This window comes from Lactuca sativa, chromosome 6, assembly GCF_002870075.4.
Source record: "Lactuca sativa cultivar Salinas chromosome 6, Lsat_Salinas_v11, whole genome shotgun sequence".
In the NCBI taxonomy this organism is placed as follows: domain Eukaryota; kingdom Viridiplantae; phylum Streptophyta; class Magnoliopsida; order Asterales; family Asteraceae; genus Lactuca; species Lactuca sativa.
The window spans coordinates 88,382,624-88,406,658 of record NC_056628.2 but is presented as its reverse complement, the minus strand read 5'-3'; the positions used below and the strand labels follow the sequence as shown (position 1 = coordinate 88,406,658).

Here is a 24,035-nt window from a genome sequence, read left to right as displayed (position 1 = left end):
TATAATTCAGATTCACGAATGAGAAACTTCTCAATTTCTTGCCCTATTGCAATTTTCGCATTTGAGATTCAATTTGGTGCCTACAATCAGAACACAAAAAAGAGAAACAAAAAATAGGTTGTCCTCATGGCTACATTCAAAGAAGAGGGGCTATGAATTGCTTGGTGAGTGTGACTAATATTTTTTAAAAGAAGCACATGCTATTGAACAAAGGGAATAATATAGAGATATTGCGCTCTTGTATTGGTACAAGTCGAATACAAAAGGGAGAAAAACAAGGATAGGTCTGGTTCGCATGAGAGCTCGATCGATCAATCAGTGGGAAGATGCATTCGGATCATAAAGGGGGAATATGAGGGTGGGGTGAAGAGGTGTTACAAGTTATGAGGGGCAAGGTTATCGGCTACAAGACCATTAACCTGTTAAATGGCATATTTGACAAAAACATCCTAAATATTAGGCATAAACACACCAAAAATTATTGCAAGGACAAAACCACATAAAATAAAAAAAAAAATAAAAATAAAAAAAAAAAGACTTAAGGAATTTTATGTCAATAACCGTGTGTGTGTGTATGTGCATGCATGTATATATATATATATATATATATATATATATATATATATATATATATATATATATATATATATATATATATATATATATATATATATATATATATATATATATATGAACGATTTGCCTGGTTGGGGTTTTGGGTTTAAACTTATTCATTTTTTTCTTGTTTTTTACTAATGGGGTGTATAAGTTAAATAGTATTGACAATTCCATATTGGCTTAATGGTAAAGCGGATGTACGGTTGTTCAAAATTCAATATCTGAAATTTCGGACGATAATATAAAAAAATACTAAACTTTCAAAAAAATATTATTTCTCTCAACTTAAACACTATACAGCAGAATCAATGAATTTTGTCCTTTTCATTTGATAAATTAAAATTTTAGGTCAAATATATTAAATTACTTTAAAATAATATTTTATAAAAATTATATGAAGTACAAACTTAAAGACTAAATGAAATAATATATGTAAAGTACACACAGTACATCCGAATCCCTAACTCTTCGTATTTATTAAATTTTGAAATAACATTTATTTAAAAAACTATATGTTCCGAATATCCAATATCCATAAATTTAGAAAATGGCTACCTAAATCAGAACCCTAAATCTCGGATATGGAGTTTAGAAGAAAAGAAACAATGTATGTATAACACAATGTATGTATGTTACATCGGGTACTTACAAAATTAAGTTTTTTTCTAAATCACTAGGTGTGAGATATTTGTATTAAGTTTTTTTTTTTTAAATCACTAGGTGTAAGATATTTGTATTATACGGGTTCATTAAAAAAATTAAATATAAAAGTTTGTAAAAGATGAATAATTTATTTTTAGTTGTGAAATTCATGTAATTAAAAAAATAATCAATTTATGTTACTTTAAATTTATGTTATTAAATATGAAATTGATAATCAATTTTGGAAATAGTTACTAGTATGGATATGAGAGGTAATGGTGATATTAATAAAATTCTACATTAACATCAAAAGTTATTTCCATTTAACATACAATGGGATAAAATGATTTTCTTGATTTATTTTGATTGAGCAATAGAGATGATAAATCAGTTTTCTGTAAGATTGATGAGCAAACATCATAAATATAAGAATTTACAAACGGAAGGTTATTATGTATATAATTAATATATTAATTATATTAATTATTATGATGTGTTATTTATTAGATGACATTTGAATAAAAATGAAAAAAAAAAGAAAAAAAAAGAAAAATGGATATTAAATTATTTAAAATAATCAACAAATATCTAATTACATGAAAAGATAATGTGTGATAGAATGAATTTTGATTTATTAAAATATATTTTATAAATTAATTTAAATTGTATGGTGGGACAAAAATCTACTTACTAACACTATAAATATCTAGCAACTCTTATATGTTATTACCAAACGAATCTAAATTCATTGATATAAACATGTCACATGATAGCATGCCTCTAAAGCAAGAGGAAGTTGTTCGTCCAACCGGCAACTTTCATCCCAATGTTTGGGGAGACCATTTTCTAATTTATGAAGAGGTGCATAATGTATTACAAACAATTTTTTTTGTATGTGTCTGTTTATTAGAATCTAATTAATGGTTATTCATGATGGAATGTAGCAAGCCGAGAAAGATGACATAAATCGAATAGTCCATGATCTGAAAGGAAAAGTGAGAAAAGATATACTGGCTGCTTTATATGTTCCAATGGAACATACAAAACTCTTGAAACTAATCGACACAATCCAACGTCTTGGAATAGCCTACTATTTCGACCAAGAGATTAAGCAAGCCTTGCAGCATATCTATGTGAAATATGGTGATAACTGGAGTGGTGGTAGCTCTTCTGTTTGGTTTCGACTCATGCGACAACAAGGGTTCTACGTTTCATGTGGTTAGTTTGCATTCTGAAAACCATATTATCTATAAATAAGTAATTAATACATATATAACTATAAGGCTGTAATTAAATTCATTGGGCCAAACTACAAAAAGCATATGTCGTTGGGTTTACAAGCCAACTTCCCCCATAGATAATTTCGTTCAAGACTCTAGAATCTAGATAATAATGGCATTCATCAAACTCTCCATAAACATCATGTTTGCTTAAAATTGAAAGGAGGAAAGGCAAAAATGATCAAAGACGATAATCACTATGTCCTTATTGACTCCAATTCCTATAGGTAGTGATCGATTTTGGCTGTTTATATCGAATAAGAATATAAAAAATAGCTAACTAGAACAGATAATTTCCAGTAAAAATCGTGCCCAACCTATCAATTAATTCGCGATGCCAGATGATTAATAGACTACATATGGGATTCACTATCAGGGACAAAAAAAGGGTTGATAAATATTTGTTTAACATGCAGATCCTCAATACATTAATCCTATATGTAGTTGAACCTAACAAACTTTTACATTAACCATAAACAGATATTTTCAATAACTACAAAAAAAAGAATGGAGCTTTTAAGGAATCGTTGACCAATGACATCCATGAGATGCTTGAGTTATATGAGGCAACATTTATGAGAGTGAAAGGAGAAGTTGTACTAGACGAAGCTCTTCTTTTCACAAAAACTCATCTTGAAAAACTAGCAAAGGATCCTGTTCGGTGTAACTCTACTCTTTCAATACACATACAGGAGACACTAAAACATCCCATATTGAGAAGGTTGCCAAGACTTGAGGCATTACACTACATTCCTTTCTACCAAAAACAAGCTTCTTGTAATGAGTCTTTACTTCAACTTTCAAAGTTAGGGTTCAATCTACTTCAATCCCTACACAAGAAAGAGCTTAGTGAACTTTCCAAGTATACACCTCTTTCTTCTCTAGTTTCATATATCAATGTGTCGATATTTTAGTCTTCTCCATGTGTATTAATAATTATTATTGTAGGTGGTGGAAAGGTTTTGATGTACCGAACAAGATACCTTATACACGGGACCGATTGGTTGAATTGTACTTTTGGGCATTAGGTGTATACTTTGAGCCACAATATTCACGTGCTAGAATTTTCTTAACAAAAGTGTTGGCAATGTCAACCTTGATTGATGATACTTATGATGCTTATGGTATTTTTGAAGAGCTTGAAATATTCACCGAAACAGTTCAAAGGTATATGCACATGAAAGATGAACTTAAATAAGCACATTTAAGTCCTTAAGCCGAATAACTTGACCAAATTAACCAAGAAATTTGTAAAATAACTATAGGTGGTCGACTACATGCTTAGATATGCTTCCAAACTACATGAAACCAATATACCAAGGACTCTTGGATGTTTACAAAGAAATGGAAGAAATCATGGCAGATGAGGGAAATGCATATCGTGTCAACTATGCCAAAGAGCTTGTAAGTTTCAACAGCTGTCATTTCTTATAATCTTTTTAGTTAAGATAATTTCAGATGTAAGTAGTTGATGCCTACAGATGAAAGAGTTTATTAAAAGCTACATGTCCGAAGCAAAGTGGGTTAACGAGGGTTACATACCGACTATAGAGGAGAACATGTCAAGTAGATTCAAAAGTGGTGGTTATAGCATGCTTACCGCAGCATCTTTTGTTGGCATGGGGGATATTGTCTCTGACGAGTCGTTCAAATGGGTTCTCACGGATCCTCCTATTGTCAAAGCTGCATGTGTAATTTGTAGACTCAAAGATGACATTGCCTCTCACAAGGTACTAAATATTTAAATTTGAATATTTTAGGGATGCAAATTCTTTTTCACAAAAATAGAAAGACTATTGTCACTGAAATAGGATAACAATACATACCCATAGGCAAAGCACTTCCTCGTTTTATATGTATTTTCATATTTTGTTTAACCTGAGGTTAAGTAATCTTTCTGCAACTGTGATCTATGCCCCATCTTATCTTTATCTGGATCACAAAAGGAGTCAGTTACATTTGCATGTCATTTGAACTCGATTTACATCTCTATTTTTAGAGTAAATTACAAGAATGGTCCTTATGGTTTAGGGTAATTTGCACGTTTGGTCTCTATCTTATTTTTTAACTCGGAAGGTTCCTACTGTTTGTTATTGCTACACACTTGGTCCCTATTGTTTGTTTTTGTTACGCGTTTGGTCGTTATCTTACCTAAAAAGCCAATTATTTAAATAAGGAAAAATTTTAGGATAGGTAAGATAAGGAGAGAGTATAGGGTTGGGGTGTGTTTATTTAAATAAATTAAAGAGTAAATTAATGAAATCGTCCCTATGGTTTGGTCAAAATTACATGTTTGGTCCTTAACTTTTTTTTTGCACTCGGATCGTCTATGTGGTTTAATTTTGTTGTGTTTTTTGTCCCTAATATACATAAAGTTAAGGACCAAACACACAATTTGATCAAACCATAGGGACGAAAAACGTAACAAAATCAAACCTCAGGGACGATCCGAGTGCAGAAAAAAAGGTAGGGATCAAACATGTAATTTTGATAAAACCACAATTTTGATTAAGCGTATTAGAAAAATAAGTTAGGAACCAAACACAAGTTACCCTAAACCATAGGGACCATTCGTGCAATTTACCCCTTTTTTATTCACATTATTCATGTATAGAGATTAACTTCCTTATTCAACAGCCAAAATATCCGGTGTAGTTTAGGCTAATTAATTTCGTTAATAAAAATACAGCAAGAGCAAGAAAGAATACATGTCGCATCTCTTGTTGAAAGTTACATGAAGCAATATGATGTCACCGAGGAGTATGTCCATGACTTGCTGTATAAGCAAGTCGAAGATGCATGGAAAGATATATCCCTTGAGACCCTCATATGTAAAGATGTTCCAATGCCTCTACTGACGCGTGTTATCAACTTAGCACGGGTGATAGATGTATTATACGAAAATAAAAACCATTTCACAAACGTGGGAGAAGAACTGATAGAAATTATCAAATCTCTATTTATTCATGATATGAGTATGTAACTTATGGTTCTCCGACCTAGATGCATTCCACAGTTGTTTATCCGTTATTTCAATTTTCAAATATGGTTGAATAAAATAGTAAGTTATCTGTTATTGTATTACGTACCATGTTTTGAACTCGTCAATGTATTTCCATCTTTCACAAATTAAGTACGCTTTATGATTTTTGCTTCACCCATGCAAAGCATTGATCCTTTCCCTTTTTAGTCATTAAATATCCAATAAGCCACCGCCACTTTTAGTCAAATATGGTTGAATAAAATAGTAAGTTATTTGTTATTGTATTACGTACCATGTTTATGTATTGAATTTGAACTCGTCAATGTATTTCAATCTTGCACAAATAAAATAGTATATTCTCTTACACAACCTGCCAATTACAAAAAGAATGCATTAAAACAACTGAATAAACAAAAAATAAGGTATTGTGTTCTCTTTCTAGCCATATATTGACTAAAAATAAATGGTACTCAAAGAAACAAAAGTCAACATCTCAACTATCTCATTGATATATTTGGTAAAAATCAATAGTAATCAATGATTTGGAGGGTAATAACATAATTCTCCTAGAATGACACAATCATACAATCAAAATAACAAAACAAAACAAAGAGATTTAACTATGTTGGATTCTAATTGAATGACAAGCAAATCATTTGAGTAAAAACCATGTGCAGGAAGATGGAAAAGAGAACAAACACAAGGCTACTACCAACAAGACTACAAACCAGGGAAGCTACACAGAAGCAACAAAACACTAAAAATAAATGATTTCAAATGCAAGGATAAAAGCGTCAAAATCCCAGTAATAGCAACACAACAGTAAGACAAAGCCGATGCATCATGCCAAAAAAACCATGTGGACCTTCAAAATAGTTGTTGAGACTTGAAAGAGCCCATGGGCAAAACTGTCAAAAACCCAAAAAAAAACTTTCACGAACATTGAGAATCCGACTCTAAGAACTTGAGTGATTATAAAGGATGTTTTTACATAAATTTAACTTTAAGCTTTAGTTCCTAAAAAGAAAAATTGATTACACTCTAATTAAATTACAAAAAAAAAACATTTGATTATAATAAGTTACTAATTGAATATAACAATAATAACAGAATCAGAAATTGCAAAACCATTTAAAAGAAATAAAAAAAATTGATTACACTCCATAGAGCTCACATAACTAAAAAAGAAATAACTTACAACAATCGAAAACTGTCTCCATTAACCAGATTTGTAGAGAGAAGACAAGAACAAATATAACCAGATTTATAGAAAAAAAAAATGTAGACCACAGACCAAAATTGTGAGAGTTGTTGTGATAGAGCTGTTGATTTGCGATTTATACTGCCAAAAGACAACTTGGAATTCGCATCGCTCTAGTGAATATCCTATTGTCGATTGGTTAAGGGCGTGAAGAATGAATTGACATGTCTCCTCGTCTTCTGTTCTACCATACGCGTCCATTCCTCCTAGTTTTTTTGCTTGCCGCCTTCAACTCAAGCTCCCCTATGAAATTACGATACGCGATCCACAAAATTAAAAGAATGAGATGAATTTTGAACATATACTCACGCTAACCAGGATTAGAATTATGCCCCCAAAAAATTGATGCCCTGGGCTGCCGCACATGCATTAGGCCGGCCCTGCGTATATATTACACAAGTTAATTTAACAAAGTTAAATATGAAAATTTGTAAATGATGAATAATTTACTTTTTAGTTGGCAAATTCATATATTATACGAGTTGATTAAAAAAATAATTAAGTATAAACTTAATGTTATTAAATATGAAATTGATAATCAATTTCCCAAATGATTACTAGTATCGATGTGAAACGTAATGATGATATTTAAAAGTTATTTCAATATAAAATAAAATGATTTCCTTGATGAGCATACATCATAAATATAAGAATTATAAGAATTCATAAAAAGGAGGTTATTATGTACATAATTAACATATTAATAATATTAACTAGAAAGTTTCCCCCCGCGTTGCGGGGGACGGAAGGTGTTGTTTTTGTGTCAAAGTAAAGTACATTGCCTAAGTTGTTAGCCACAATAAAGTACGCTGCTATTGTATGAGATTTGCCCATTTACAAACAGTGTAAATGTTATAATAAGAAAATTTTGAAAATACAATCCAATAATTGGATAGAATTTTCACAGGACAATGTGTTAATAAGAAAAGATATCAAAGTGTTGTAGTATGCTAAAAAAAATGTACATTGCTAAATTGAAAGAGATTATACAGCAGGTCTCAACAGCCCCATCCATCTTCCCATCCAGTTCAACTTTCCACAATGAAATTATATCACATCATTATCTAAGACTAAGACCGACATACCATGCAGCTATCAATTGCTCCAACGCTAAAAATTCATACGAAACTGAATTCTCCACTTGTAAGATTCATTCCACGCATTTTTTTTACTGCCAATATCAGTCAACTTTTTAAAAAAATTGCAATTAATCTCTAACTCTGTCATAAGCAGTAACGGACTAAATCCAAAATTCTGCTCGTTTGTGCTTCATATTTTGGTTGCTTGCACATTTGATGTCTTCTCAGATTAGTTCCTGATAATAATTTTGTTATTTAATTGAACTTTGAAGTTGGCGATCTTCAATTATTTTGTTTCTTATAATGTTATGTCTTATAATGCTTAAGCAAACAAATGAATTTGTTAGTGATTGATGGCTAGCAGAACTTTCCATTATATATTAGCAATAAATGTACTTTGATACCAGCCATCTCACAAACAATTTTTCTTAGTGATAGAAATGTGCTTCATCTGTTGGCAGGAAGGGAGATAGCTCCTACAACAGCAAAATGCTTGCCAAAAAGGCAGTGGGGAGAAGTTTCTAACCATAAACATCAGTCATTTGTTAAACCTAAAAGTGAAAGAGTGAGGAACTCAGGATGTGAACTTCTTTCATGGTACATCTATTATATTCTTATAATGTCATTCATAATGCCTCTGAATAAAAGGAGTAGATTAGCCACAGTGGTTGATTAGTTATTTGTTTTTATGTTCCCAGGGTGGAAGCTGAGTCCCTGTGATGTTTATCAGCCAAATAAAATTGTCCTTTGGTCCCTTCTCCTAGGTCAACCATTGCAGCAGCATTTAGTGCAGATGGGAAAATTCTTGCTTCTACTCAGTATGTTGTTAGTAGTCTTTGTTTTGCTCTTTTGTGGCATTTCTTTAACTATATTTATATTGAAATCACTTGTTTTGGGATTTACAGTGGTGATCATACTGTTAAAATTATCGATTGCCAAACTGGAAAATGTGAAAAGGTATTGAGTGGCATATTTCGGTACAGGTGCAAATTAATTTGAACAAAAAAAAGTGTATACACTGTCCCATTTTACTGTACTGTGGCATATTTGGGTACAGGGGCAAATTGGTCTTTCAACAAAATTGACAGTTCAGTCACAAACTATTAATGATAAAAAAGTTATTTTTTATTGATAGAATCAGTCAATTTTATTTAAAAAAAAAAAATTGCATTGTATTTGAATTGGCTGATATAATCAGTTGTATAAAATCAGTTGAATTGACTGATAGCATCAGTACAGTATATGCAGTTTAATTAGCCATGTGCAAAAAGGAAAATTAGCATCAGTAGTTGGTGGGCAAACCCCTAAAAATGAGAATTTTATATACCTGAAACGGAAGGGCAACCAACTGCAAAAAGGAACCGCTACAGTTACAGTCGATTCAGGTGGGATCAACGGTGGAGACTGTAGTGCAGCTGTTCATTAGTCATGATTTTCTTGAGCTCTATACCACTAAACATACCATTTCCAAACTCTAACCTAAACATTTTTGAATTTGGATAAAAAGAAGAAGGTGGTGATAATTTACCGATTTGCCCTCCGGAAGAAGGCAACAACTTAACAGGAGCTCATATTTTCCTGTACCCATTGCTGATCTACCTATTGCTGTCACAAAATAAATGAGATATTAATTCTCAAACATAAGTATATATTATGAAAGAAAAATGCATCAAGCAATTTTAGGTGACAATGTATGTATTATGCTCTTAACTACTCCTAGTTGCATTCATCATAGTATCAGATGCTCAAAAAACACAAACAGGTCTTTTGTGATCATCAGAGAAAAAATGACTTGAATAATACAATAATTTCATGTGATTTATCAGGATGATTAACGTTTCCCAGGTAGAATCCAAAAGAAGTTTATAGGTATGCAAATGCATGTCGACATATAATCTAATTATAATCCTTGACCCCTAAAGAGCAATGATAGTAACAGCGACAACATTAGTGTAGAGGGTATGTCATGATGTTGTGAAGCTTTAATAACTGTTAAGAGTAATAATCCCAAGCGTATTTGAGTAATAATTATTGTATATTGATTATTCTGATTACTATTAAAACAATTATTAGGTTTGTTTACCCATATGCTTAGTATTATGTAACAAATTCACGGTCCTTCAGGGGATGATTAACATTATCTTATGTGCAATGCAATAATTATTGTTTCTTTATCCATATCCTTAGTGTTATGAAACAAAATTGAAGTTTGTTGATGTGCTACAGTACACATTTCTTTATATATTGAATTTACCTATCTCTAGTTCCAAATTATGTAGTTTTCATTAAATTTGAACATTTTGGAAGTCAATACATATCGATTGAAGGCAAACGGGCAACAAGCTGCGCCGCTAGCCCTTTTTGGATGGCAAAACCTATTCTTTTGAAAACAACATTTGTGGATCTAGGAGATATGACATTAGAATGCATGACCCGTTGGACTCTGTTAAGGAGCTCCACCGCCTCTGGTGCGAGAAAACCAAATGTATCGAATGCAAAAGGAACAAACACATGTTGATTTTCTCTACATGCATTGTCGTGCTTTATCACTTTGCACGTAACGGCTTTCAAAGCGGCATGCCCAGCTGCGAAACCTCCGCTCCTCAAACCAACGAGAGGAGATACACCAGTAAGATCCACGCACGCATGCTTCCCTCCTATCTATCCAAAGACCAAAATGTCAGCCGGTTTAAGTGTGGACCTACCATCCTGCGGGTCCGTCAAAAAGTTCACTGGCGCTTCTTTCTTCACAGATATACCAGCACGCCGACAAGCATCAAAGAGAACATCCCGAACCACATCATGTCTATACTTGAAACCAGGGAGCTCTCTACAATGAACCGCGTGTTCCCCAAAGGTATCCAAACATGCCTTGCGACAAACTGGGCATATCTTGTCAATTGGGAATATGTGAATTATGAGGCGGTAACGAAGGATAGTTCAGTACTCACAGGAGACATATGCTGGCCAAGACCATCAATAGGGATAGTTAGCAGAAAATCTTGAGCATGAGGTGCCCGCAGACACTCAAAGACTACTTTCTGTCTGACAGTCATCTCGAATTTGACTTCCATATCTTGGACGATTTTGCTAAAAAGGACACACGCCAAAACTTTTTGGGATTTAGGGGGGGCGGTGTCCTTATTAGTGAAACCGCTACAGTCAAATCCCGGAATTGTATCATGGAGACGAGTGCCGAACTATCCTCAGATTATCCATTTTTTATGAAGAAAATATTGTTAGTAAGTTAAAACATACCTTAAAATAGGATATTGAGAAGCAAGTCTGAAAAGCAAGAAAGGGAAAGAAACCAACAAACCAGTGTGAAGAGTAAATAATAAATCGATATCAGGAGAGGCGGTGCTTCTTCTTATCTATCCACTTCTTTAATAGGGCTTTTTAAATGAAATCCCTCATCCAAAATCGAAAAGAAAAAAATTAAAGAAATCATAACAGACTCATAAAATTGAATACAAATGAAATATAACAAAGGAGTGGTACCTGAACGGTTTCAATTTTCATTTATGAAATTACACAGGTAAAATTTTAGGTTTATAAACGCAATTCCTTCAAAGAATTGGAATGGTAGCTCTATATCGAGTAAAATCGGAACAGATTATCCCTTAATCACAATAATTAGAATATAGGAGAACAAAATCGGTAGTTCCTGTTCTCGAAGCTGCTTCAAGCCGATCAACGTTTGGTTAAACCTTTACAGTCAAAAGAAGGGAAAGAAGAAGAGCAACGGAACGATTTCTATCATCGATATCTCCCGAACACCCCAGTGCTTTCTATCAAACAATAAAAAAAGGAAAAGAAAGAATCTGGGACTGCTGAAGCAGCCCCGTCTATTTACCTGCAATCGTCGGAGGAGCCAGTCCGTCTCTATCCCACAGACCGAGACCCACCCCGCCACACCACTGTTTTCCCCTTCTAGCTCCACAACAGCCACCGAACACCTTTTCACCGCCATTTGCTGTTGTCGTCATTGCAGTTTTCGTCCTCTGCTACTACCGTCGGTGGTGCGCTTCGCCGGCTTCGCTTCCCCTTCATTTGCGTAGTTCGACCTCGAAGTTGGAGACCATCTCGGCTTTGCAAATCGACCGATGCGCCTTCACTTTTCCCTCTCTTTCGTTCGTCTGCTTGCAGACATTCTTCCAACTAAACGTCAATTGTGGAGTAATAGAGAGTTTTGGAAAGATGGAAAATATTTCAAAGAGGGCGCCAGTCAAGTCCGACCGATGATAGAGGCGACGTATAAGGGACTAAAACCGATGACGGGATTGACATGAGAAAATCAAAACCGACGACGGGATTGAAGCAAAAAGTTCTTTTTAGAAAAGAAATTTTTGATTCGTATCTTTTTCCAAAAGATGGTTTTAAAACGTGTTTGTTTAAACTTTTGAGGGAGGAAAGAGAAAAAATGCAAAAGTTGCCAAAAGTTACACATACGTGACTTTTTTAAAGTCTTTTTTTTCTTCTTCTCAAAAAACTATTTTAAAAGATCTTTTTCAATTACCAAAAAACTTTTAAAACTTTTGACTTTTTGGAAAAGCCAAAAGTCTCAAAAGTCATTTTAAAATCAAAGGCAAACACCAAAATAAGAAAAAGAGATTGAGGATTTTTGGTTGAAAGAATTCGAAAGGAGGAACTACATGGAAGGAACCGGATGAAGGAGGATGCGGTGGATGATCGGTGGATGGATTTTAACCCCAGAAGAAATGGCGGTGCGTAGCTATTGGGTGATATTGGCGGTTGAGGACACGTGGAACACCACACCGACACATCCACTCCAATGTTGACCTAAAATATTTGTGACGAAAATAGTATTAGCAATAGCAAAAGGAGGTAAACTGCTAATGTTCAAAAGTTTTGTGGCTAAATTTCTAACATCTTTAATATATATATATATATATATATATATATATATATATATATATATATATATATATATATATATATATTAATTATTATGAGGTCCTATTTGTTATGTGGGATTTGAATAAAAAGGAAAAAAAATGACAAATGGATAATAAATAATTTAAAATAATTAGAAAATGACTAATTTCTAACTACATGAGAAGATAACATATGAAATAATGAATTATGATTTATTAAAGTAGATTTTACAAAATAATTTAAAGTGTATGGTGTGACAAAAAATCTACTTACTAACACTATAAATATCCATGAACTCTTATGTTATTACCAAACCAAACTAAATTCAAAGATATAAATTGTCACATGATAGCATGCCTCTTAACCAAGAGGAAGTTGTACGTCCCACTGCCAACTTTCATCCCAATGTTTGGGGGACCAGTTTCTAATTTATGAAGAGGTGCGTAAATCTTTTTTGTATGTGCTTTTTTATTACAATCTAATTAATAGTGATTCATGATGGAATGTAGCAAACTGAGGAATTTTTTGTGTATGTGCTTGTTTATTACAATCTAATTAATGGTGATTCATGATGGAATGTAGCAAGCTGGGGAAGATGACATAAATCGAATTGTCTGTGATCTGAAAGAAGAAGTGAGAAAAGATATACTAGCAACTTTATATGTTCCAATGGAACATACGAAACTTGTAAAACTAATCGACACAATCCAACGTCTTGGAATAGCCTACTATTTCGACGAAGAGATTAAGCAAGCCTTGCAACATATCTATGTGAAATATGGTGATAACTGGAGTGGTGGTAGCTCTTCTGTTTGGTTTCGACTCATGCGACAACAAGGGTTCTACGTTTCATGTGGTTAGTTTTTTTTTTCATGTGGTTAGTTTGCATTCTAAAAACCATATTATCTATAAACAAGTAATTAATACATATATAACTGTAAGGCTGTAAATAAAATCATTGGCCCAAATTACAAAGCATATATCGTTACAAGCCAATTTATCCCCATAGATAACTTAGTTTAACACTCTAGATAATAATAACGTTCATCAAACTCTCCAAAATTAACATCATGTTTGCTTAAAAGTGAAAGGTTGAAAGGAAAAATGATCAAAGACGATAATCACTATGTCCTTATTAACTCCAATTCATATAGGTAGTGATCGATTTTGGCTGTTTTCATCCAATAAGAATATAAAAATTGCTAACTAGAAAAGATAATTTCTAGCAAAAGCCGTGCCCAACCTATCAATTAACGTGTGATGCCAGATGATTAATGGACTACATATGGGACTCATTCCTTTTCACTATCTCGGACAAAAAAAGGGTTGATAAATATTTGTTTAACATGCATATGCTCAATATATTAATCATATATGTAGTCGAACCTAACAATCTGTTATATTAACAAAAAACAGATATTTTCAGTAACTACAAAGAAAAGAATGGAGCTTTTAAGGAATCGTTGACCAATGACATTCATGAGATGCTTGAGTTATATGAGGCAACATATATGAGGGTGAAAGGAGAAGTTGTACTAGACGAAGCTCTTCTTTTCACAAAAACTCATCTTGAAAAACTAGCAAAGGATCCTGCAGTTCGGTGTAACTCTACTCTTTCAATACACATACAGGAGACACTAAAGCATCCTATACAGAGAAGGTTGCCAAGACTTGAGGCGTTACACTACATTCCTTTCTACCAAAAACAAGCTTCTTGTAATGAGTCTTTACTTCAACTTTCAAAGTTAGGGTTCAATCTACTTCAATCACTACACAAGAAAGAGCTTAGTGAAGTTTCCAAGTATATATACACCTCTTTCTTCTCTAGTTTCTGATGGGTTTTGAGCATTCTAACACTTCCTAAGTGTACATGCAACCCTAATAACCTTGGATCTATGTTTGTCTAATTATCATGCAAAGTTGAATTCCAAGGTTATATTCCTATCTAGCATACATGGGGAACAATTTTAACCTGAATCATAGATAGAATAACTTACCTTGTTGTTGCTTGTGTTCCTTGAAACCTTGTGAGCCTAGCACCCCAAGTTTGATGCCTCAAATGCTTCACACAACACCAAATGCTCTTGGAAAGACTCTTGAGATAACACACACTTGTCAAAATCGGCCAAGCCCTCTAGTTTCTTTTTCTCTAGCCGATTTTGGTGGAGAATATGATCCTTATATAGTGTTGACACATCTAGGGTTACACCATGTAAACCCTAATGTGTCATGACTCTTCATTTCCATGACCCATGGGTTTGTAACTCCCATGGAGCATCCATGGAGCATCCTATGGGTAGAACCCAACTTGATAATCCATGGAGCCTCTTAGCCCACTATACAAGATATGGATGATTTACATAATCAACCCATATATTTAATTAGTTATCCTTTGATCACTTAATTAATTCCAAATTAATTCTTGATCAAACTAATCAAATAATATTATTAATATATTAGAACTTATAATATATTAATAATCTCCAAGTGTTATTTCTCTCATTTAGTCTAACCAATTGCATGGTGCCATGCAACCCAAATGGACCATGCCGGGTCGGGTCAAGTACAAGCCCGAAATAGTTATGGACTTAGACACCTTATCCAACAGTCTCCCACTTGGATAAGTCTAATAACTATATCTCTAGTACTTCAGGAGGAACCGACCGGCAATCGTAGCTCTTTCAAGGTCTCTCGGAACTGAGAAGATGATGATACGCCATTTAAGATAAGTGATCATATAATCCTCTGTTCTAGATATCAGCCGGACAAATACATGGAACATTGTCTTGCTTATTGTCCAGCATTTGTTTCCCGATTTCCGATTTGTTTGACATAGAACTTAATTGAACACATCAACTTAGTTCTGACCGGGCCCGGTACATGGGTCAAAACAAAATCATCGAGGGGCCCAGATACCAGCTTCTAATCCAAGAAGGAACAGATAAACTTCGACTCATATGTTTGTTCTACCACTTATTGAATTACACACAAAAGTACGTTTTATAACATCGAGTTACCAATGCGGTTTCGTACAGTCAATGCATAACCAACTTGTAAGTAACAAATCATATCTCTAGGTTTGAAGACTTATATGATATTACCGTCTCACGATCACTCGAGATAAAATTCCATGAAGTGATTCCAGTGAGTGTGGGTTGTGTCCAATGCTCAGAACTTATGAGCACTCATGATTGTTGTAGCCTTGTCCAAGACCTCTACAACCAAACATGACAGTCTTGATTCATATCTACTTCCAACATATGACCGACTGTGGAGATTTGAATAATATGTTATACCAAACAAAATTATTCTGGAAGTCAAAACATGCAAAAGAAATATAGTAAACGATTGACAAGAGATATCAACACTTTACTCATAAATAAAACACCTTTTATTCATCATCAAATGTCAATTACACTTTACAAATTTCCGGGTTATCTAACTACTAAAACTTATATCATCCTTCAGCCCTATCCTCCGAGCATGCTGGAGATGCTTAACCCTACTCAGTCCCTTCGTGAGGGGATCTGCTGGGTTCTCATCCGATGATACCCTCTTTGCCACGAGGAGTCCTTCTTCGATCCGATGTCTGATGAAATGGTATTTTCTGTCGATGTGTCTGGATCTCCCGTGATCCCTTGGTTCCTTGGCTAAGGCAACAGCACTTTCACTATCACAGAAAATTTCCATTGGCTCTTTAATAGCTGGTACAACTCCAAGGTCTCCAATGAAGTTCTTCAGCCATATCGCCTCCTTTGCTGCTTCACTAGCTGCAATATACTCTGATTCACAAGTAGAATCTGCCACTGTCTCTTGCTTGGAACTCTTCCAAGAAATTGCTCCTCCGTTTAGGGTAAAGACCCAGCCCGACTGAGAGCGGAAATTATCCCTATCAGTCTGGAAGCTAGCATCACTATACCCAACAACTCTCAAGTCATCACTCCCACCGAGGGTAAGGACCCAGTCCTTAGTCCTTCGTAGGTACTTGAGGATATTCTTTACCGCAGTCCAGTGTGCCTTGCCAGGGTTCGCCTGATACCTGCTAACCATGCTCAAGGAAAAAGCTACATCGGGTCGAGTACACGTCATAGCATACATGATCGATCCTACAGCCGAAGCGTAAGGTGTTCGACTCATTTCTGCTATCTCAGCCTCAGTGCTAGGGCTTTGTGTCTTACTCAATCAGGTGTTACTCTGGATGGGTAACTCTCCTTTCTTGGAATCCTGCATGCTGAATCTCTTCAGCACCTTATCCAAGTAGGTACTCTGACTAAGTCCAATTAGTCTTTTACTCCGATCTCTCAAGATTCTTATCCCTAGAATATAGGCAGCTTCACCAAGGTCCTTCATAGCGAAACACTTCCCAAGCCAGGACTTAACTTCCTGCAGGGTTGGAATGTCGTTTCCTATGAGTAGTATGTCATCCACATACAGTACCAAAAAGCTAACTATACTCCCACTAGCCTTGACATACACACAATATTCATCTTCACTCCTAGAAAAGCCAAATTCCTTGACCTTTTCATCAAAGCAAAGATTCCATCTGCGAGGTGCTTGCTTCAATCCATAAAAGGATTTCTCAAGCTTACACACTCTATTAGGGTACTCGTTACTGACAAAACCCTCTGGCTGACTCATGTAAACATCTTCAGCCAACTTTCCATTAAGGAAAGCGGTTTTGACATCCATCTGCCATATTTCATAGTCATGAAATGCAGCTATGGCTAACAGAACCCGAATAGACTTAATCTTGGCTACCGGAGAAAAGGTCTCATCATAATCCACTCCAGGAATTTGAGAGAAGCCCTTTGCAACCAGTCTAGCCTTATAAGTGTGTACTTTACCATCCATGTCGGTCTTCTTCTTGAAGACCCATTTGCACCCTACTGTCTTACGACCTGGTACATTTTCAACCAAGTTCCAAACCTGATTGTCATACATGGATTGTATCTCGCTATCCATAGCCTCCTTCCATTTAGCAGACTCGGGGCCTGCCATGGCTTCCTCGTAGCTGTTAGGGTCATCTTGACTTACTAGTGTTTCATCACTAATAAGTGTCTCACCTTCTGCAGTAATATGGAATCCATAGTAATGCTCAGGTGCACTCCTAACTCTCGTGGAACGTCTCAGAGGTACAGATTTGTCAATTGGCTTAACAGGAGTTTCCTCCTCAAGTTGAGGGCTAGAGTTTGAAGTTCCTTCACCGCTTGATTCTTGAATTTCTTCAAGATCAATTTGCCTCCCACTGTCTCCTTGGCTTATAAACTCTCTTTCTCGAAAGACTCCTCTTCTTGCTACAAAGACCACATTGTCACTAGGTCTGTAGAAGAGGTAACCAAAGGATCGCTGTGGGTAACCGATGAAAATACACCTCTCGCTTCGAGGTTCGAGCTTATCATGAGTCTCACGTCTCACGAAAGCCTCGCAACCCCAAATCTTGATGTGGTCTAGTTTAGGTACTTTACCAGTCCACATCTCGTGAGGAGTTTTGGCAACTTTCTTTGTAGGGACTAGATTAAGAATATGGGCGGCAGTCTCTAAGGCATACCCCCAGAATGAGATTGGTAGCGTAGCTCGACTCATCATGGAACGAACCATATCTAACAAGGCTCGATTACGCCTCTCAGCCACACCATTCAACTGTGGTGTCCTGGGAGGTGTCAATTGTGAGACTATCCCACATTCCCTTAGATAGTCGAGGAACTCTGAACTAAGATACTCACCACCACGATCGGATCGAAGCATCTTAATGTTCCTACCCAATTGATTCTCGACTTCCTGTTTAAATTCCTTAAACCTCTCGAAAGTCTCTAACTTATGCTTGATCAAGTAGACATATCCATATCTACTATAATCATCAGTAAAAGTCAAATAATAACGATTAACATCCCTTGTGGCATGTTTGAATGGTCCACACACATCCGTGTGTATAAGGTCCAACAAACCTTCACCCTCTCACATGAACCTGTGAAGGGTGACTTTGTCATTTTTCCAAGTAAGCATGATTCGCAACTATCATCTGACTTTAGGTCAAACGACTCCAAGACTCCATCTTTTTGGAGTTGGCCTATGCGCTTCTTGCTTATATGTCCAAGACGACAATGCCATAATGATGCTTTATCCAAGTTATTATTAGTAGAATCAATACACAAAATATTATTTCCTAAGTTATCAACAACAGATACAGCTTCATACACACCATCACAAGGTAATGCTTTAAAATAAAGAATATTATTAAAGAAAGCATCAATAGAACCAACTTCATTATTAAATGAAAAGGTAAACCCTTGTTTGTACAAAGCATGGAAGGAAATAATATTTCTTGCCATTCCTGGCGAATAACAACACTTATTCAGATCTAAACTAAACCCACTACTTAGCGATAAAGTATAAACTCCAATCTTGGTAACAGGTATAGCTTTCCTATTCCCCATGATCAAGTTTATCCTTCCTTGCTCCACATCCTCACTTCTTCTTAGTCCCTGCAAGTCACAACAAATGTGAATACCACAACCGGTATCAAGGACCCAAGAATTAGAATGGGGTGAGTTATTAGAAATGATAGTGTAAATACCTGCATGGTTGGGTTTAACTTTCCCATCCTTCACATCTTGCTGGTATTTTGGGCAGTTCCGCTTCCAATGAGCTTTTTCATGGCAATAGAAGCATTCAGCCTCTTTTTTGTCAGAAGAAGGAGTAATGAAACCTTTCTTGGTTCCACTTGAAGAAGAGCCATCAAGGGTCCGAGCCTTGGTACCCTTCGAAGATCTCTTTCTCTTCCTCCATCGATTCTTCCCAATTGCCAAAACCGGAGTAGCGTTTTGAGTAGGAGTGATAGCAACCGACTTCCCCTTAAGACCTGATTCTGCGGTCTTGAGAAGTCCCTGAAGTTTGCTGAGGGTGACTTCTTCCTTGTTCATGTGATATGTCATGCGGAATTGATCATAGCACGATGGTAAGGAATGCAAAATAATATCTAGTGCAAGATCCTCCGGGAAGTTCACATTAAGCTTCAGCAAACGATCCACATACCTTTGCATTTTCTGCATGTGGCTCGTGACGGATTCCCCGTCCTTCATCATGGTTGTTATCATGGAGCAGATGATCTCATACCTCTCTTGTCTTGCACTTTGATGGTATCTTTCCATCAAATCTTGGTGCATGTCATAAGGGTAGAAATATTCATAAGACTTTTGGAGTTCCGCTGTCATCGTGGCCGTCATGATGCAAGCCACTTTCGTAGCATCCCTTTCATGTGCCCGAAATTCAGCGATCTCCTGAGGAGTTGCAGTGGACTCATTAATCTCCTTAAGCTCCTTGTCAAGGACATATTCTTTGTCCTCGTAGCGGGTAATCATCCTGATGTTTCTGATCCACTCATTGAAGTTGGATCCATCAAAGGTGACTTTCCCACACAAGTTCATAAGGGTAAAGGAGCCATTAGGATTAGAGCCAGACATCTGAAGGAAGAGGACAAGATTAGTTTAGATATAAGAGAGTCCTTAATAAAACACCCAAATGTAATATTAAGGCTAGGATCCAATCACAATATAATATAACTTAGAAGAGGTATGCCGTAATCTAAGCTATATCATATTTGAAAGGTAGGTGAATGACGATTCACCAATTTCCACCACGAAAACCGCAATATTTTAGTATTAGGTTTTTGAATGGTTCTTAGAAATTCCTAGATTCTTTGAGATTCAGTGAACTTTTCAAAGGCATGTTTCAATCTCGAGTGTGCCCTCCAAGTTTTGTGACTGGGATACCGAGGATCACAAAACGAGGTGTGAAGTAACCATGCAAATCACTTGGTACCCTTAAAGTTTATCACTCAATCGATGTGCCGGTTAACCACACACGCTCCATCGATACTATAATAAACCCTAAGTCACCCTTTACCTACCTTGTTAAGTCCAAGTTAGTGTGCCGGTTAACCACACACGCTCCACCAACGACTTAATCAAAGTGTAAAGTGTAATTTCATGGAATAGCACCTTATTCACATTTTTCCTAAAGTAACTAAGATTGGGAATTTAATAAAACATTTAGTTACTTTATAATATTCATCATACTTTGAATGAGAATTAATAAGTCCTTGTCTTACCCGTTCGGCTAACGACCCTCCACCGATCAAGCAAGCGGTGGGTGAGAGTGGACACCCATTAAGTCACCATTTTATAGGCAACAACCTTATACCCACCTTATAGACCGGATTCGTGAATGAGGCGTACTAGCGGTAAGACAACTTTGTTCTTATACATATATATATAATTATTGAATCATAATAATATAAGTATAAGGGTTGAATTTTAACTTTTAAAATTCTAGGGGTTGGAACTAAGGTTTTAACTTAACTTTACTTGTTCCAAAACTTGAGGGCAAGTTTTGTAAACTTTCAAAACTTTTCATTTCTTGTAACTTATGAGTTTAATAGAGTAATAAAATGAGGACTATTCATTTTTCCTAACTCTTGTGTTCTTTTAATGGTTTTTAATCCAAGAGACTTTTGGTTTTCCATAACTTGAGGACAAGTTATGGACTCCATTAAAACACATTATGATCATGAATTAATCTACCACATAGGTTACAAATAATTCCTATGATCATCTAAACATCATAAGAACAAGAATATGAATATGAACACTTTCAAGAACCAAAATCACATTTAATCTTTGTAATTTTGATAACTAGTTGTTGTAAATGAGTTAGAAAAGACATTACACCTTCTAAAATAAGTTTTCAAGTACCAAAACATTTTAGGGTAATGATTCTAATCCATTTCCAGCAACTCAAGTCGAAATTCTGCACTCTGTCGACCCTACTCGCCGAGTGCATAAACCTACTCGCCGAGTAGGTTGAAGATACACATGAACTCGACGAGTACTCCCTATGGACTCGCCGAGTCCATCAGTCAGACAGCAAGATTTTCGACTTTCTTCAACTTTTAAGCACAAATAACAAACAAACAAGCCTAGTCTCTGATACCACTGATGGGTTTTGAGCATTCTAACACTTCCTAAGTGTACATGCAACCCTAATAACCTTGGATCTATGTTTGTCTAATTATCATGCAAAGTTGAATTCCAAGGTTATATTCCTATCTAGCATACATGGGGAACAATTTTAACCTGAATCATAGATAGAATAACTTACCTTGTTGTTGCTTGTGTTCCTTGAAACCTTGTGAGCCTAGCACCCCAAGTTTGATGCCTCAAATGCTTCACACAACACCAAATGCTCTTGGAAAGACTCTTGAGATAACACACACTTGTCAAAATCGACCAAGCCCTCTAGTTTCTTTTTCTTTAGCCGATTTTGGTGGAGAATATGATCCTTATATAGTGTTGACACATCTAGGGTTACACCATGTAAACCCTAATGTGTCATGACTCTTCATTTCCATGACCCATGGGTTTGTAACTCCCATGGAGCATCCATGGAGCATCCTATGGGTAGAACCCAACTTGATAATCCATGGAGCCTCTTAGCCCACTATACAAGATATGGATGATTTACATAATCAACCCATATATTTAATTAGTTATCCTTTGATCACTTAATTAATTCCAAATTAATTCTTGATCAAACTAATCAAATAATATTATTAATATATTAGAACTTATAATATATTAATAATCTCCAAGTGTTATTTCTCTCATTTAGTCTAACCAATTGCATGGTGCCATGCAACCCAAATGGACCATGCCGGGTCGGGTCAAGTACAAGCCCGAAATAGTTATGGACTTAGACACCTTATCCAACAGTTTCATATATGAATGTATCGATATTTTAGTCTTCTCCGTTTGTATTAATCAATATTATTGTAGGTGGTGGAAAGGTTTCGATATCCCGAACAAGGTACCTTATACACGGGACCGATTGGTTGAATTGTACTTTTTTGCAATTGGTGTATACCCTGAGCCACAATATTCATGTGCTAGAATTTTCTTAACAAAATTGTTTGCAATGTCAACGATGATTGATGATACTTATGATGCTTATGGTATTTTTGAAGAGCTTGAAAGATTTACTGAAGCAGTTCAAAGGTATATGTACACGAAAGAGGAACTTATATAAGCTTAATTATGCCGAATAACTTGACCAAATTAACCAAGAAATTTGTAAAATAACTATAGGTGGTCGACTAGATGCTTAGATGTGCTTCCAAACTACATGAAACCAATATACGAAGGACTTATAGATGTTTACAAAGAAATGGAAGAAATCATGGCAAATGAGGGGAATGTATATCGTGTCAACTATGCCAAAGAGTTTGTAAGTTTCAACATCTGTCATTTCTTATAATCTTTTTAGTTAAGATAATCTTAGTTAGATGTAGGTAACTGATGCCTACAGATGAAAGAGTTTATTAAAAGCTACATGACAGAAGCAAAATGGGTTAACGAGGGTTACATACCAACCATGGAGGAGAACATGTCATATAGATTCACAAGTTGTGGCTATAGCATGCTTACCGCAGCATCTTTTGTTGGCATAGGGGATATTGTCTCTAACGAGTCGTTCAAATGGGTTCTCACGGATCCTCCTATTGTCAAAGCTGCATGTGTAATTTTTAGACTAAAAAATGACATTGCCTCTCACAAGGTACATCTCTATTTTTATTCACATTGTTGTACCACGAGATTAACATCCTTATTCAACAGTGAAAATACCCAATTGTTTTTATTTAAACTTGTGTAGTTTAGGAGACTAATTAATTTCGTTAATAAAATACAGCAAGAGCAAGAAAGAAAACATGTCGCATCTCTTGTTGAAAGTTACATGAAGCAATATGATGCCACGGAAGAGTATATCCACGACTTATTGTATAAGCGAGTCGAAGATGCATGGAAAGATATATCCCTTGAGGCCCTCATATGTAAAGATGTTCCAATGCCTCTACTGACGCGTGTAATCAACTTAGCACGGGTGGTAGATGTATTATACGAAAATAAATACCATTTCACAAATGTGGGAGAAGAACTGATAGAAATTATCAAATCTCTATTTGTTCATGATATGAGTATGTAACTTATGGTTCTCCGACCTAGATGCACTCCACAATTGTTTATCCGTTATTTCAATTTTCAAATATGGTTGAGTAAAATAGTAAGTTATCTGGTATTGTATTACATACCATGTTTATGTATTGAATTTGAACTCGTCAATGTATTTCCATCTTTCACAAATAAAGTATGCTTTATGATTTTTGCCTCACCCATGCAAAGCATGGATCCTTTCCCTTTTTAGTCATTAAATATCCAATAAGC

The 24,035-nt window shown here is 35.4% G+C and overlaps 2 protein-coding genes and 1 pseudogene across 25 annotated transcripts; 2 read left to right on the top strand and 1 right to left on the bottom strand.

Annotated features, from left to right (window-relative positions):
* The first annotated feature begins 2,005 nt into the window (after window positions 1-2,005).
* On the top strand, window positions 2,006-5,697 carry LOC111911440 (beta-caryophyllene synthase). Its single transcript, XM_023907217.2, has 7 exons — window positions 2,006-2,121; window positions 2,205-2,478; window positions 3,021-3,402; window positions 3,489-3,707; window positions 3,806-3,944; window positions 4,022-4,270; window positions 5,230-5,697. The coding sequence occupies exons 1-7, from the start codon at window positions 2,020-2,022 to the stop codon at window positions 5,521-5,523; spliced, it is 1,659 nt and encodes a 552-aa protein (XP_023762985.1). The 5' UTR covers window positions 2,006-2,019; the 3' UTR covers window positions 5,524-5,697.
* LOC111911441 (uncharacterized) lies at window positions 3,068-12,185 on the bottom strand. Of its 24 annotated transcripts, none has more exons than XR_008224802.1 (8): window positions 11,720-12,185; window positions 9,191-9,468; window positions 7,870-7,955; window positions 5,816-7,164; window positions 5,630-5,722; window positions 5,249-5,539; window positions 4,367-4,472; window positions 3,068-4,273 (listed from the first exon to the last, which is right to left on the bottom strand). XR_008224802.1 is itself a non-coding variant. In XM_023907219.3 (3 exons), the coding sequence occupies exons 1-3, from the start codon at window positions 11,850-11,852 to the stop codon at window positions 9,094-9,096; spliced, it is 384 nt and encodes a 127-aa protein (XP_023762987.1). In that variant the 5' UTR covers window positions 11,853-12,185; the 3' UTR covers window positions 6,590-9,093. The 24 variants fall into 24 exon arrangements, 1 of the variants encoding a protein (XP_023762987.1); XR_006184343.2 differs by having other exon boundaries at window positions 5,816-7,955; window positions 9,191-9,278; window positions 9,392-9,468; XR_006184346.2 differs by lacking the exon at window positions 7,870-7,955 and having other exon boundaries at window positions 9,191-9,278; window positions 9,392-9,468.
* A 930-nt stretch (window positions 12,186-13,115) lies between these two features.
* On the top strand, window positions 13,116-23,808 carry LOC128126623 (E-beta-caryophyllene synthase-like; annotated as a pseudogene).
* Window positions 23,809-24,035: the final 227 nt, after the last annotated feature.